The 15836-nt window shown below is 50.1% G+C and overlaps 1 protein-coding gene across 2 annotated transcripts in view; it reads right to left on the bottom strand.

Annotated features, from left to right (window-relative positions):
* Nucleotides 1-15836, bottom strand: part of PDPK1 (3-phosphoinositide dependent protein kinase 1) — a 93042-nt gene that overhangs the window by 29512 nt on the left and 47694 nt on the right. For both annotated transcript variants that reach the window (XM_019807276.2, XM_019807277.2), the window contains exons 2-6: nucleotides 12868-13134; nucleotides 9382-9424; nucleotides 8984-9121; nucleotides 4725-4869; nucleotides 3671-3768 (exon numbers count right to left, since the gene is read on the bottom strand). In XM_019807276.2, the coding sequence (XP_019662835.1) occupies nucleotides 3671-3768; nucleotides 4725-4869; nucleotides 8984-9121; nucleotides 9382-9424; nucleotides 12868-13077 (634 nt within the window). In that variant the 5' untranslated portion in view covers nucleotides 13078-13134. The remainder of the gene's footprint in view (nucleotides 1-3670; nucleotides 3769-4724; nucleotides 4870-8983; nucleotides 9122-9381; nucleotides 9425-12867; nucleotides 13135-15836) is intronic.

The following is a 15836-nucleotide window of genomic DNA, read 5'->3' on the forward strand; positions in this document are numbered from 1 at the left end:
GACAGCTGACCTCTATGCATGACACGAGGGTAAGAGCAGAGATAACCCAGTTCCCTCCCCCAGAGGCTCAAGAGATGAACCAAAGGCCAAATTGCTCCACCAGTTAGAAAACCAGGCCCAGAACCCACCGTTGGCCAAAACGCTGCTATTTCCACGCCACTGACCCACTGAAAGTAGGCCACAGGGTCAGGGGAAACAAGAGGGTCTTGGGCTGGGCTGTTGCCTCCACCCCTGAAAGTGATTCAAAGAAAGTGACCAGCATCCTGGGCCAAGGAACACTCTGGCCACCACCTCGGATTCAGAAGTGCCAGTGAGGAAGGAGGGACCTCAAGAAGTGTTCCTGTGGCCAGAGGACACCTCTACTCTCTTCAAAGCTGAAGTACAGACTGCTAGGCTCTTACCCATAAGCCCATAAGCGAAGCACAGCCAGCACACTCCACAGAACGGGCTGACCTCCTGGACGAAAGACGAGCAAAGCGAATACAGCAGCCCATGTAGAGCAGTCTGCCCATGGCCAAGTGGCATTTATCCCAGGAATGCACGGGCGGCTCAACATAGAAGAATCAATCAATATACTATGTATCATTAGCATAACAGGAAAAACCCCACATGCTCATCTCAAGAGACTCAGAAAAAGGATCTAATAAAAATCCAACACTCCTTCATGACAAAAATACGTCACAAAGTAAGAATAGAAAGGAACCCCCTCAATCTCATCAGGGCGTCTAGGAAAACCCCACAGCGAGTGTCCCACTTGATGGTGAGACGGAAGCTTCTCCCCTAAGATCAGGAACAAGACAAGGACGCCCCACACGGTCCTGGAGGTCCTACCAGGGCAGGTAGACAAGAAGAGAGAACAGGCATCCAGAGCGGAAAGGAGGAAGTAAAACCATCTTGAATCACAGATGACTTAACCTTACGCGCAGCAAGTTTTGAGGAATTCATTAAAGAAGAATCACAACTAAGAAGCAAATCCTGCCAGGCTGCAGGACACGAAATCAGGACACAAAAATGAAATGTATTTCTATATACTTGCACTGAACAACCTGAAAATGAAATTCGGGAAACAATTCCACTTACAAAAGCCTCAAAAATAAAATACTTAGGAATTTGCTAAAAACAGCACAAAGCTTCTACATTGAAAACTATGAAAGATTTTTGAAAGAAATCACAAGACCTAAATAAAAACATACCCCATGCTAAGGGATCAGAGGACTTAATACTGTTGTGATGACGACACCCCCAGACCACTCCTCCACTCTCCCACCCCCACTGCGGGCCTTCACTCAAACCGCTTACAAAGAGGGCAAACGCCAGTGACACAGCCACCGACAAGGGGCTTACCCTGCATGATTAAGCTGCCCCCACTTGGGACCCTTGTTAGGTGAGGTTAGAAGTCACAAGTCCTCTGTGCCAGGAAGTCCTCATCAATCCCACAGACCCTCCTCAACAGCTGGCTCTTTCCTATTCCTGCCCCTCACAACCAGGGGGCCACTATGACCCCATAGGAAGCAGTGAGAGAGAGACACAGGAATGACCCACAGGGACAGAGGTCTGGGAAGACAGACAACCTGCCTCTTGCCAGGAGGCTGAAACAAGCTCATGCACACAGTACAGCTAAGGAGCCTGGGCTATGTTCCCACCAACGCTTGCTCGCTGCAAGCTTAACACGTCTTTGGGAAACCATCTCTGTACAAAAGTTAAAAGCTAACACAAGAATAAATTCTAAGATTCTGAACTACTTTAAACAGAAAGTGAGAGCAAGTCACTAAAATGAATCACACATAATTATACATGTTTTTCCCTCTTTCCCTAAAGGAAAAAAAAAGCCAACTCATCCAATATACAAGCAACTCTCCCTGGTTTACAGTGTAAAGACTTTCAGACTTCTAGAAAGAAATGCATGTTCATTTCACTATTTCACCAATGCATTTAAATTCTTGTTTTCTAAATGGCTACAAGGCGACAGGACCAGCTCGTGCCAAGCGTCAGATTGCGCGCAGAGCAAAAAGGGACAGAGCAGACGGCGAGGGGGCTGTCTCTTGAGGCTGACTGGGGGGCCCCATGGGCAGTCACACATGAGACAAGAATGGGACCGCAGCAGCCCCAAGTTCCTGTCCAGTGCACGTGGGTCATGGGCAATGCTTATGGCTATGGGTTACACCGTATCCACAAAAACACTGCCGGCCAATACGACGTTACTATGCAACAGGAATGAGTCAAATAGATCAAGGCTTCAGGGCATCTCACAAGTGCCTAGAGGACTTCCCCAAGGTGGGAAGGGGGGAAAGGGAGCTGCAAAAGGCAGGCGAGTGGCACCAGGACAGAAATTTGTTGAGAAATAAGAGTATCTTCCTTGATTGCAAGTTTTGTTTTGGCCACAAAAGGGTGGTGCCCTAGGATTTCCAAATCCAAGATGCAGTCTTGGTGATTCAATGAGTGTTTGCACAAACACTGAGGCACTACCTGACAGAATCTTCTCAACAATCCTGAGAGTGAAAACACAGGGCTGCAAGAACACCTGGGAAGCAAAGGTGAGATACCCTGTGGAAGAGAACTCACAGAGGCCCAGCCAGGCGCAGCTGGAGGAGGGGACCCCAGGCATCAGTCCGGCAGCCGCCCTGCTTGCGCATGCTCACTAATGAGGCCTCAGTTCAACCTGAGGCAGAGAAGGCCTGCCCAGCTGAGCTGGAGGGCTCTCCCACTGCTGCATGGGGCTCAGGCTCCCCTTTTCCACAGGAGGGCAGTTGTAGCGAGGTGGGTGCTTCCCTCTGAACCCAGTCCTTCTCTTTCATGGGTCCCCACGAGCCCTGGCAGAGGCGAGCACACTGCCCCAGACTCGAGGGCCAGGCTCAGGGTGGCTCTGTCCAGGACACTTGTCCTGACTCAAGGTTCATTTTCAAGGTCCCTTATTAATTTCAAGGTCCCCGCTGGCTAGCTAGGACACCCAAAGGCACTCTTCCAGCCCACTTTACTGTCAGCTCCTCCTCCTCAGATGACAGTGGTCATGATACCTAAACCAACACCAGGAATTACCCTAGGGGACCATGATCATGAGGGTTTGTAATTATAAATATGCACTCGAGCAGCAGGTTAGACATCAGCCCCCACTTGTTCTGTGATCTCACAGAACCTCACTATCATCAGCGTGCCTGGATCAACTACACAGAGGAGATGGGGAGACAGACGGGCAGATGGCGGGTACCGGGATATAGGGATGGCGCTCTCACAGCTGCAACCCACGATGCCTACACGTAGGGCTGGGAGCTGACTCCATCAACCCCACGCTCCTGCACAGAAGACCAAGAACAAATGTGGCACCCTGGCATCTTCTAGGACTAGGGAGGGTGAGCCGTAGTGGACACTCCCAGGTGCTCACAAGGACCTGGGACAGCAACATCCAGACTGGCTGGCAGACCAACCAAAGACCGCCCGGAAGAGCCTTCCCTCCACCCACCAGACCAGGTGCAAACTGCCCAGGGTTCAGGCAGAGCCACCACGGAAGCCAGGGCCTGGCCCTGTGAAAGCTTAAGTGTCTACTTTACAACAGCAAAGGTATGACAAACAGGTCATTGACAACAAATACGAGGCCATTCAACACATTTCTAAGAAGCTGTTTTTGATCTTAAGCACTGAACGGGGACATGCTGGAAACAGGGCACTCACACACCTTGTTTACTCTCCGGGGACAATACTTTTGCTGTTCCGAAATCTGTGATCTGGATGTGCATGTCTTCATTTAACAAAATGTTTTCGGGTTTCAGGTCCCTGTGAAAGTAGATTTTGTACATTTGAGATGAAATATTTAAATAGCAGCATTATTACACACTCTAAGTTTTGCTGAAAACAAATGAACTGATTAAATACTTATAATCTTTATGGACTAACAACCAAGAATGCAAGTCTAAAATGGTCACACTGAACAAATATCAACTGCATCTAATGAGTACATTCAAACTGCATCACTTTATAAATGCACCTGTCATTTTCAATACACTTGTTATTTTGCGTAATCCATCATTTTTAACCCATAAAAGGAAGATCTTTGAAACCTATTGTGGTCAGGTAATCATTTCACAATATATATAAATCAACCATCAGGTTGCACACCTTTGACTTATACAGTGATCAATGTTCATTGTTTCTCAATAAAACCAGAAAAAAAGATTAAAATGTTAAATTTTGGGGCGCCTGGGTGGCACAGCGGTTAAGTGTCTGCCTTCGGCTCAGGGCGTGATCCCGGCGTTATGGGATCGAGCCCCACATCAGGCTTCTCCGCTATGAGCCTGCTTCTTCCTCTCCCACTCCCCCTGCTTGTGTTCCCTCTCTCGCTGGCTGTCTCTATCTCTGTCAAATAAATAAATAAAATCTTTAAAAAATAAAATAAAATAAAATGTTAAATTTTGTTATGTGTATTTCACCACAATAAAAAACCCACCCATAACAGCAACAACGAAAGAGCTCATACGAACACTTTCGATTTGACAGTATCATAGGGTCACGGAAACTGAGATCAGAAACAAGCACACATGCGAGCTACAAGGCGGGGACCAAAAGCACCAGTCAGGACGGCCGAGAGAGCCACTGGCGGCCAACTTCACCTGGCACCGGGTGACGTCAACTTCTCCTTAGTTCTCACAAGGAGGCCTCCCACCCCTCCAGAAAATCCCACAGAGCTGACCCGAGGCCTGGGGAGCAAAGCCCACAGGCCGCTGGCGTGGTACCTGTGAATGATGCCCTTGCCATGCAAGTACTCCAGAGCTGACACCATCTCGGCCGTGTAAAACCGGGTGCATGTCTCATCGAATGAGCCAATTTTGCGAATGTATTTAAGTAGTTCTCCATTTTTGGCATAACTAAGACCAAAGTCTAAATATTGCATTGTTAAGGAAGAGTACAAAATCATTTTTTTAAACTAACCTTACAGCCCAATAGAAATATTTTTAATTAATGAAAACCAAAGGTACCCGAGGCCTGAGACAGCTGTCCCTCTTCAGGTCAGCTGAAGATCACCTGTTGTGATCAAACCCACAGCTGCAGGGGCTGACAGGACTCCCTGGCCCCAGCCCCAGGCCCAGGCCCCAGCATAGGTTTCTCCCCGAGAATACAATGACACACACCCCTCGGCCCGACTGCTCCTTCTGGACCCCACCATCCCCAAAGGTACTCATGGGCTCAGTAAAGGGAAGCCACTAGACAGAGTGGCCAGAGCCTGTGGCATACATGCCTCTTGGCAGGCTTCAGCAGGGGGAAGGGGACCCTCCATCCTAATTCAGCCCCCAAACCCGCACCACAGTGGACACACAGCATTTACTGAGCACCAACTGTATTCCACGGAGAGCTAAGAGTCAATTCATCATGTAAAGGTTTCTCGAATGCATGTAACAAGTAACAAGAATGCAAGTTTCTCGAATGCAAGTTTCTCGAATGCAAGTAACAAGTTTTACAAGAGGAATACCATTTGATTATCTTCTTGATTCTATCAATTTACTGGCCACCCACTGGGGAGAGAGGCAAGAAACACAGGCATCTTTCCTTCAGACACCACTGTGGTGTGATTACAGACTGGAACAAAAATGGATCCCATACAACGGCTTCCTCTTGGAAGCACCAAACAACTGCACCTATAAATGGAAACCTTATAGGTACTTCACGGCTCCCCAGCAGCCAGGGACACAGTGACAAGAGTCCTCACTACTCTAGGTAGTGGCTCTGAGGGCAGGAAGGGGTGGCCTGCACTCAAGGTCTTCTGTCTGGCTTCTGTTCACCAGGGCACTGCTATCTCCCACGGAGGAGAGAGTCTGATGCTGCAAGACAGTGAGGATAAGCCCAGGATAGAAGGAGCCAGTGACCAAAGCTGCCCAAACCTGTCCCTGATTCGGCCCCACCTGTGGCCACCCAAGCCCTTCCAACTAGGACAACAGGAACCCGAAGCAAAAAAACACACCTTACTCGCAGGGAATGCAAACGGTCCCAGCCAGACCCCTTCACAGCTCACCCCGCTCTGTCTGGTCTGCAGGGAAGGCTGGTGTCCGTGGCCTCCTCCCCAGCGGCCTGTCTGACCCCAACGCAGGACCTCAGTGCCAGCCAGGCCAGGAGCCCCACCTGGACCAGCCACAAAGCTCGGCACTCGGGCGTGCGTAGGAGCCTGCAGCAGTCAGAAGGGGCTTGGCCTCGGCGCAGCACAGCGCCTCTCTGAGCTTCACAGGGTTTGCCCCTTATCTGACCACGTTGTGAGTTCCTGTTTCCTGGGTGAAGGACACTTCTAGTTCTCTGCTCAGCTGTGGAGCGAAGGTGACCAAAGGTTTTGAACATGACAACTGTTGAGGGTCCTAGCTCCAAGCCCGTGTTGGAGCCCACATACTTTCCTCATCCCCAGAAGTACTCTCTCACACCTCCTCAGTCCACTTCACCTCCTAGAACATTTCTCCCTCCCTCAGCACGGCCAGAGGCCCAGGGCAGCAAGGAGGAAGCTGTTCTCTTCCATGAAGTGGGTGAATTCCTGGAAGGATGAGCAAAGACCAGGCCTGTGACAGAGCCCGGTAAGCTCAATGCCTGTGATTGGCAGGGGAGCCTGGCCCAGAGAGGTTAAGCCAGTGACTCAAGGTCACGAAGCCATGGAGGTACAGAAGTGGAGCCCAGCCTCCTATGGCTCAGAGCACTACTCCTGTCCCCGAGCCGCACAAGGGGACACACCAATCAAGGTGGCTCAGAGGTGAGAGAGGCAGTGAGCAGCCATGAAGAGGACTCCTCAATGTCCTCAGGGGCCACAAGCAGTGACGGCAGAGTGGCGGGGACGGGGTGATGCTGCAGCCAGGCAGAAGCATTCATTCTCTAACCCTAAACAAACCAACGAGGAGCCCCCTCTCTGCCCTACATGCCTCTGGCTACGAGACCATTTTACTGCTCCCCCTTGAAGGTGGAACCACTGGGCAGAACCCACTGTGTGTGCTGCCCAGACCTCCTCACCTCTCTCTCTTGAAACCCCCTCCCCACCCCAGAACAACTAGTACAAGGGCCATTCCACAGGGCAGACCCAGGCCCCAGATACTCAGCCACTCCGCGGCACCTGACCTGGCCGCCACGCACCCCTCACTGGAAACCAGCTGGCCCTGGGGCCCCCGAGGTCGGTCCGCTCCGCTCACTGGCAACAGCCTGCCTCCTGTGTGTCAGTCTCTGTGTGTGGGTCACGAGGGCTCAGGCCTCAGAACTCTTCCCAGCCTGCTGACGCCCCCCAGCCCTCAGTCCGCACACGGCCCTGACTCCTCACCGTGCTCTGCCAGCACCAGCATGCACAGACGCACTGAACACCAACACCGCACGCGCCTCCAGCCTGGCCTCTCCCTCGGTGCCTTCTGGCTCAGTCACCGCAGCCCTGTGCACCCCGACCCTGAGGCCCCTCGCAAGAGCCTTCAGCGTGGCACCAGCCACCACCACAGCAAATGGCTGCTCTACCCTAGCCCCTCAGCTCCCTGCACACTGAGAAGAAAATCCATAATTCTGTCGGCTGCCAGGGGAGGAGCAGCCGGCCCCTGCCCAGCCTTTTCACTCCACCAGCACAGGAGCACCCCAGCCCTCACTCCACCCAGATCTCTGGCCCAAGTCCACGTGCCCAGAGACCACCAATCTCCAAGAGCAGCACTGTCCTTCACCCTCTTACCTGCCCTCACCGCCCTTGCTCCCTCAAGTCTACTATACGAGCACTGCTGGTCTGGGTGTGTCTAACTCCTCCACGGGATGCAGCCTCCACAAGGGCCGAGCCTTCTTCACCTTTTCACCAGCATATTCCCATCACTGGGCACTCAACAAGAACTTCTCGAGGAGCAAAACAACAAATTCAGCGGACAGTTGAAGGAGCCAGAAAATGGTGCTGAAGGGGGAACGGGGTGGAGCACAGTTCTAAGCCAGAAGAATCTGTGTAGAAAGAGGCAGGGAAGGCCTGGGCGAGAGGGGCGGTGGATGGGGAAGCCAAGCCCTCACGGGGACCAGCTCCTGGGGCAGGGGTGGAAGCTGAGGAGACACGAGGGCAGGAGGGAAAGAACGAAGGCCAAGACTGAGGTTTAGGCCTGAACAAGCCCCGAGGCAACTCCCTTTGACAGCCAACCTCTCTCAGTGGAGCAGAAACCAGAAGAGCGTCTGATGGGACTGAGGACAGAGTTGCTGGGGCACAGAGGGGCTGAGGCACAGAGGAGCTGGGGAACTCCTGGCTGGGAAAAACTACAGGAAAGGGCTGTGGAGTGAGGAGAAACTGGCCAGCCAGGCCGCGTGACGGGCAGACGACACAGTGTGGCCTACCCTGGCGACCACGGTGCCCTGCCTGCCCTGCTCCCTAAGCAAAGGTAAAGGAGGGAAGAAAACACTGCTCCAGGGGTTAGTGGAGAAAGCAAGAAGCACAAGAGGTCCTCGGAAGCAGCGATCAGCGGGGTGTGACGGCCCGGACGGAGAGCCGGAGGCCCTGGGTCATCAGAACTATCCACAGGCAGAGAACAGACGGGGGCGGGGCCGCGGGGAGGAAGGAAGGAGGGAGCCTGGAGGGTCCGGGGAGGACGCTCCCTGGACTTCTCACTTGGGGGCTAAGCCTGGAAAAGATGTCCCTTCCAACCAAACCCCACACCCCTGGGCCAAAGAGGGCAGAGAGGGGCCCTGGATCCCTGCTTCTGAGTTACAGGAATAAGGGAATGACTTTGAATAAATCACGGGGTTAAAACAGTAACAATCCTTTAAGATACGATGCTTATGAACAAAAAACTTCAAGAAGGTTTGTGATGATTTCCTTTGAAGTGACATTCTACTTCAGTGAACGTCAGCAATCCCAGGGCCTCTCAAAGCAAAGTGATGTGAATTCATTTGTATTTAGAATATGCCACCCTTGTCCTTTCCAGGGAAGGAAGGACTTGTGAAAGTACACAATGGGGTCATGATTCCAAAACAGTATGGGCGTAACTGGTGTGATTTCAGAAAGCTCTGACTGTTCAAAGGATACACAGCTTTTCATCATCCTGAAATGTGAAGTAAAGTTTAACAAAGAACGGGTGATCCAGGCGTGACATCACGTCTCTCTCTCTGGTTACATACGGGACCTTGTTCTCTTTGATAATGTGACGTTTCTCTAGAATTTTAACTTAAAGTGAGAGAGAAGCAAGTTACTACGATTGATAATGGTAAAAAAAAAAAAATTAAAAACAAAACTCATAAAGGTAACTGGTACAAATTAAAGTTTTTCACAAAACCTACCCACTGGCTTTGTGGTCTCTGAGACCAGCAGCATCCCACCCCTGAAATCAGCACAGAACCTCCAGGTGCTGGCAGCCTGGTGGCCACGTGCTAACACACACCCTACCCTGCATCCCAGACATACAGCCCCCTGGACTTAGTACTTACTAGCATATTCCCTTGAGGTTGCTAGTTCTCGGGCCAGGACAACCTGGTTTGGGAAGAGAAGACAAAAAACACTCAGTGTAACATCGACTCTCACAAGTCACCTTGTGGCTGACCGCACAGGCCAACCTGCTCCATGAAATTACATTTAAATATCTGAAGTTACATTAAAACACACTGGTCCTCTGCTAACAAATTTGGCTGGATGTCAACGATAAAGTTAATGTGTTCTAATAAACAGCAAATGCATAGATCAATCAAATGCCTCGAGAAGGTTCTCGATCAGCTGCTAAGTTTCCATGGTGCAGTGAAGTATGCACGCGGGGACATCTTGGACTAACGTAACCCTCACAAGTTGTAGAAAGAAACAGCAAATAATACCTCGAGTGAGTCCTGGGAACTCCTTCAAAAAACAATTTTTAGAATATGTTCTCAGTATATGTTCATTGTAAAAAGCCGCCCTGAATTTGGGCTTTTTCAAATAACTGTGACCGTACATTTCAGTTGACACTGCGCTCAGGTACGGTAAACACTGTCCCTGCCATCAAGGGCACAGGAAACTAAGGCACATGGGGCCTCTAGACAGTGCCCCCTGCATGCCGTGCCTCCCGTCCAGGGTTCAGTCCCACTCCTGGCAGCCTTTCTCGGTAGAACACCTAAGGCTTGCACTCACACTGTGCTTTGGGGACAGAAAGCCAACAGGTCATAGCACAACCTGGAAAAGAGATTTCTACACAAGCAATTCCTGGGCACAAATGAGCACCAATTTCCACATGACTGATGAGGCCAGTTGGCTGGGAAGCTGGGGCAGGCCCCACTCACCACGGCCAGCTGAGGCGGATGACGCCCCTCCTGAGACACCTGCAGGAAGGATGGCTCGAGGACCAGAGTGCAGATGGAAACCTGCCCAAATCCTGGGGGGATCCCTGGGCCTCCAGGGGAGCCCTTCTGAGGCCACAGGCCAGGTTCATCCTATTACAGGATTCTCCAGCAGACTCACCAGTGCTCCTGGGAAAGCACTGTGTGAAACACCCTGCAGTGATTAAGAAAAATGGGGTTGGATCACATGTGCTCAAGTGGAAAGATCTCAGAGATCTTTCTGGAGGAATGCACCTGTGTGGACTGTTCTCAAGCACTGGGGGGTGATGGGGATGGGGTGGGGAAAGAAACCCCTCCCTAGGTTATATGTCTATGAAATGTTAAATTTCTTCACAGGAGCACATACTACCTACCTCGTAGGGAAGAGGAAGAAAAAAACTCTAAGAAAGTACTAATAACTGATGGGACCCTTTGTGAAGGAAGTACTTAGGAAATCTTTCTGTTGTGTGAATTCAACACTGCATGCTCAGGCTTCCTTATGGGCACAGGGCAGGGAGTATCCCTTTTCCAGGGAACAAGGCATGACACATCCCTCCACGTCACTGGGGCCGACAGCAGGGCCAATCTGGACATCAAGATCATCCCCAGGGGACCAGATAGCAGCAGGCTGGGCCTCCCCACTCTCCAGCGCAAGGCTTGGCCAAGTGCAGATCCTGCCCAGCCTGGGAACCGCCGCTTGTCCTCCACCCTCCCCTGCAAATCTAATTTTAAGTGGTCTCTATTTCAGGAGTGATAAGAAAGACCTTGAGGGTAGCACATATCATCTGAGACCCAGACTGCAGGATTCCACACCGCGCCAGGAAGGTGACCCCTGCTCATGGTGCTTTTCCCTGGCACCTGGGTTCAAAAGGCACAGGGATGACGAGAACTACAGCCAGGGCTTTTCAACATCAGGAGTGCATCATCCAGAATGAATGGTGCCTACTTATACCCGCTGTGCAGACCCACAGACAAGGGGGAGTTTCACAAATAAAGTCCTCATTTACTAGTCAAGATAAATGTCCATGAAGCAAAACTGAGATAAAGAGAGAACGCTGCTTCTTTTACCTGATTATTTTAAGTAACTGTGCAGAACACCCAAGGTTCTTTTCAAAATAGTTTCTTCTTTCTGAGAGGATCTGTGAGTACTAGAATTACTGGGGACTGTCCTCCGAGCTGAAGATTTTTACCACGAGGGCACAATTCTTCCATAATTTAAACAGAAACTGCCAACAAAAAATCTAAATTAAAAGTGTAAGGGGAGGCACCTGGGTAGTTCAGTCGGTTAAGTAACTTCCTTCAGCTCAGGTCATGAACCCGGAGTCCTGGGATCAAGCCCCATGTTGGGCTCCCTACTCAGTGGGGAGTCCGCTTCCCTCTCTTCCTCTGCCCCTCCCTGTTTGTGTACACATGCTCGTGCACGTGCGCTCTCTCTCTCTCTCCAATAAATAAATAGAACCTTTAAAAATATGTATATGAGGGAAGGAAAAAGTTAACACTGATTAAAACCAAGCTGGGAACACGGGTGAACTATAAAACTTTATGTTCTTATTCGTATTTTGCAACATTTCATGAATGTAAAAAGAGAAAAGAGAAAACACATCTCACATGAGGTTTCTTCCCTGAGGCTGAGGTAAGAAGGCCCTGGCCATCCACAGGGTGTGCTGGTGCTCAGGCCTGCCCCCAGTCTGCGCAAGCCCCACGCCCCATCACAGCCATGTGGGTCTCCCACCTCAGCAAAGGGGCTGCTCTGAACCTTCATTTCTTTGCTTGAAAAGGCAAAATGCCACAAAACAGGCACAACTCAGGTAGCAAACAGAGGTACCCTGCATGTGACTTGCGGGCCCTGACTGAAACTGAGGCCACGAAAACCCGGGGACTAGCAGGTCTGGGGCTGCGCCTCTAGCAGGGGTCAAGGCTGTGCTGTTTTATATACTGTTTTAAATAACAGCAAAATAGGCGTGCCTGGGTGGCTCAGTTGTTAAGCGCCTGCCTTCACCTCAGGGCGTGATCCCAGCGTTATGGGATCGAGCCCCACATCAGACTCCTCTGCTAGGAGCCTGCTTCTTCCTCTCCCACTCCCCTGCTTGTGTTCCCTCTCTCGCTGGCTGTCTCTCTCTCTGTCAAATAAATAAATAAAAATCTTAATAAATAAATAAATAAATAAATAAATAAATTATAGCAAAATAGTAAAGGTCGTTAAATGTTTCCCAAAAGCTCTTAAGAGATATTGATACTGACACTTTCAAACAAAGGGACAGAAAAGCTTCCCAAGACCTTGCTAATGTGACACAAGGACACAGGATGGAATCTGTTGATGATTGGTTAGAATAAAAATTAACTGCATCAAAAACCAAACCAAACCAAACAACAGAAAATCAACCGATAGATGCCTTTTAAAGCTTCCATCTACAAAATCATGGCTTAGGTATTTTAACCATGTGATCTGCTTGGTGGGAGGTGGCCCCAAGTCACCCTCGCAACTGGAGTAAACCCCAAAGGGGTCTGAGACCCTCGCCTAGGGAAGAACACCGCCCTGGTAATGGGGTTCCCTAGCTCCAAGCCCTGAGGAAAGTCAGCCTTCCCAAGGAAAATACACTCATTCAAGAAACAGCAGTGGCAGATACTCACTGTGGAAAAAGAGCCTTCACCAAGAATTTTCCCAAATTTGAAGTCTTCAGGCCGTTTCTTCCGAGGCTGTGGTGGCGGCTGTGTGGTGTGTTGCAGCGAGTTGGTGCTCGGGCGGGACTCGGCCGCGGTGCTGTCCATGGTGGCGCCCTGTCTGCTACCACCGCTGGGAATGGCAGGGGCCGTGCCGGACTCAGTCTGGGTCCTCACCATTGATGGGGACGGGCAAGCACATAACACCACGCTGGACTGAATAGGAACGGTGTCATACTGGTGGACACAGGAAAAAGAGGTAAGACTCAAAGCGGCTCACTTTTCCTAAATGTATGAACTAAAGCGTTAAAATTGCTGAAACACGAACACCAAGCACAGGGCAAAACCATCTGACATTCTGCCACAGGGTTCAGGCCACTGCTCTCCTTTCCCAAGTCCCCTCCCTGCTCAAATCCCAGCCCCCAGCCCCATCTCGCATGCCCAGCAACCCCGCCATCCAGCTCCTATCCACCCTCACTCTCCTCCCTCAGCACTGAGTGAATCTCCAACCACCGCCCCTCCCCCCGCCACGGCCACTTGGCCTTCCCATCACTGCCCAACCTCAATGCCACCTGCAGCCAACCCCAGCCCACAGAGGAAGCCAGTCCAAACTCTCTGACCACAGTGTCTCCATCCAGAACTCCTTGCCTACTCACCCACCCGCACTTCATACAAGGCTGAACACACAGAAGGTGCTCAATCAGGGCTTGAACGCAGACGGGCTTAAGACCGCATCCGCAACTCAACAGAACGTTAGCCTAGCAGTCCTAGAGCATGCAAGTAGAACGTTGTGGAAAGAAGACTCCAGGGACTGTCAGCCACACATAACAGTTATAGCTGAGGGTGCCTGGGTGGCTCCGTCGGTTGAGTGCCCCACGCTGGAGCTCAGCTCAGGTCATGATCTCGGGGTCATGAGTTCAAGCCTCATGTTGAGCTCCTCACTGGGTGCGCAGCCTACTTCAAAAAGAAAAAGTTACAGCTGATAAAAATGAATAAGCTTCTCAAAAAAGATAGCAGTGGAATAACTGGTTAACAACTGGGAAATTACCTATCTACAGTCCAGCTCCTCACTTCAACCAAAGTCACCCCCAAGCCAGGTAGAGTGTTAGGTTTTTAAGTTATTTAAACAAATTCAAAATTCAACAAAATTTTAAAAATTATTCAATGGAATCCCTACTAACATCCCAGCTGGCTTCTTCGCAGAAATTGACAAGCTGATTCTAAAATTCACATGGGACAGAGAATAGCCAAACAATCTCAGAAAGAACAAAGCTGAACAACTACCTTACTCACACAACCTGATTTCAAAACTTACTATGAGGCTACAACAACCAAGATGGGGTGGTCCTGGCATACAACAGATGCAGAGGGGAGCGGAACAGAGCTTAGAAGGAGAGGCCTAGGGGCGCCTGGGTGGCTTAGTCCTTAAGCGTCTGCCTTTGGCCCAGGGCGTGGTCCCGGGGTCCTAGGGTCGAGCCCTGCATTGGGCTCCCTGCTCTGCTGGAAGCCTGCTTCTTCCTTTCCCACTCCCTCTGCTTGTGTTCCCTCTCTCTTGCTGGCTGTGTCTCCCTCCGTCAAATAAATAAAATCTTTTTTTTTTTAAAGATTGTATTTATTTATTCGACAGAGACAGAGGCAGCCAGCGAGAAAGGGAACACAAGCAGGGGGAGTGGGCGAGGAAGAAGCAGGATCACAGCGGAGGAGCCTGATGTGGGGCTCGATCCCATAACGCTGGGATCACGCCCTGAGCCGAAGGCAGACGCTTAACCGCTGTGCCACCCAGGCACCCCAAATAAATAAAATCTTAAAAAAAAAAAAAAAAAGTAGAGGCCTAGATGTCTACAGTCTACTGATACTTGAGAGAATGCCAGGACCCTTCAGTGAGTAGGGACACTCTTTTCAACAACTGCATAGCCACACACAAAAAGAATGAAGTCGAATGCCTTTCCTGTATCAGATACAAAACTTAGCTCAAATGTTACCAAAGATCTACATGTAAGAACTAAAACTATAAAACTCTTAGAAGAAAATATATGAGTAAATTCTCCTGACCTGGCGATGGCTTCTTAGATATGAGACCATAAGCACAAACAACAAAAGGAAAAAAAAAAAAAGAAAGAAAGAAAAAAACACAGATCAAGGGACTTTGATCGACCAAGAAAGTGAAAAGACAACCCGTGGAATGGAACAAAGTACGCGTCGATCACGTATCTGCTAAGGGGCTTGGATGCAGACCACATAAAGAGCTCCTACAACTCAATTAAACACACACACACAACTAAAATCCAGGCAAGGGATCTGAATAAACAGTTCTACAAAAAGATACACAAATGGCCAATAAGCACACAAAGAGATGTTTAACATCATCAATTCTTATGGAAATGCACATCAAAGCCAGGAGGAGACTCTTCCTCACACTCACTCGAGTGACTAGAATCAAAAAGACAGACAGTAACCAGTGTTGGTGAGGATGTGGAGAAGCCGGGACTCCCACCACTGCTGCTGGGACGTAAAATAGTGCAGCCGTCTGGGCAGACAGTCTGGCAGCTCCTCGAAAGGAAGCAGGTGCCATACAAGCAAGCAATTCCACTCCTAGGTGTATACCCAGGAGAAATGGAAACCTATGTCCACATGAAACCTGTAGAACAATGTTCACAGCAGCATGATTCCTAACAGCCAAAAGGTGAAAACAACCCACATGTCCACCAATGGGTAAATGGATACACAAAACATAGTCTAGCCATAAAACTCAGTATTATTCAGCCATAAGAAGGAAGTACTGATACACGCTACAATATAAATGAACATAGAAAACATTATGCTCAGGCAAAACGGTCAGACACAAAAGGCCACATAATGTGGGATTCCATTTCCATGAAATGTCCAGAAGAGGCAGATCCACAGACAGAAAGCAGATGAGTGGTCATCAGGGGCTGGGG

This window comes from Ailuropoda melanoleuca, chromosome 10 (genome assembly GCF_002007445.2).
Source record: "Ailuropoda melanoleuca isolate Jingjing chromosome 10, ASM200744v2, whole genome shotgun sequence".
In the NCBI taxonomy this organism is placed as follows: domain Eukaryota; kingdom Metazoa; phylum Chordata; class Mammalia; order Carnivora; family Ursidae; genus Ailuropoda; species Ailuropoda melanoleuca.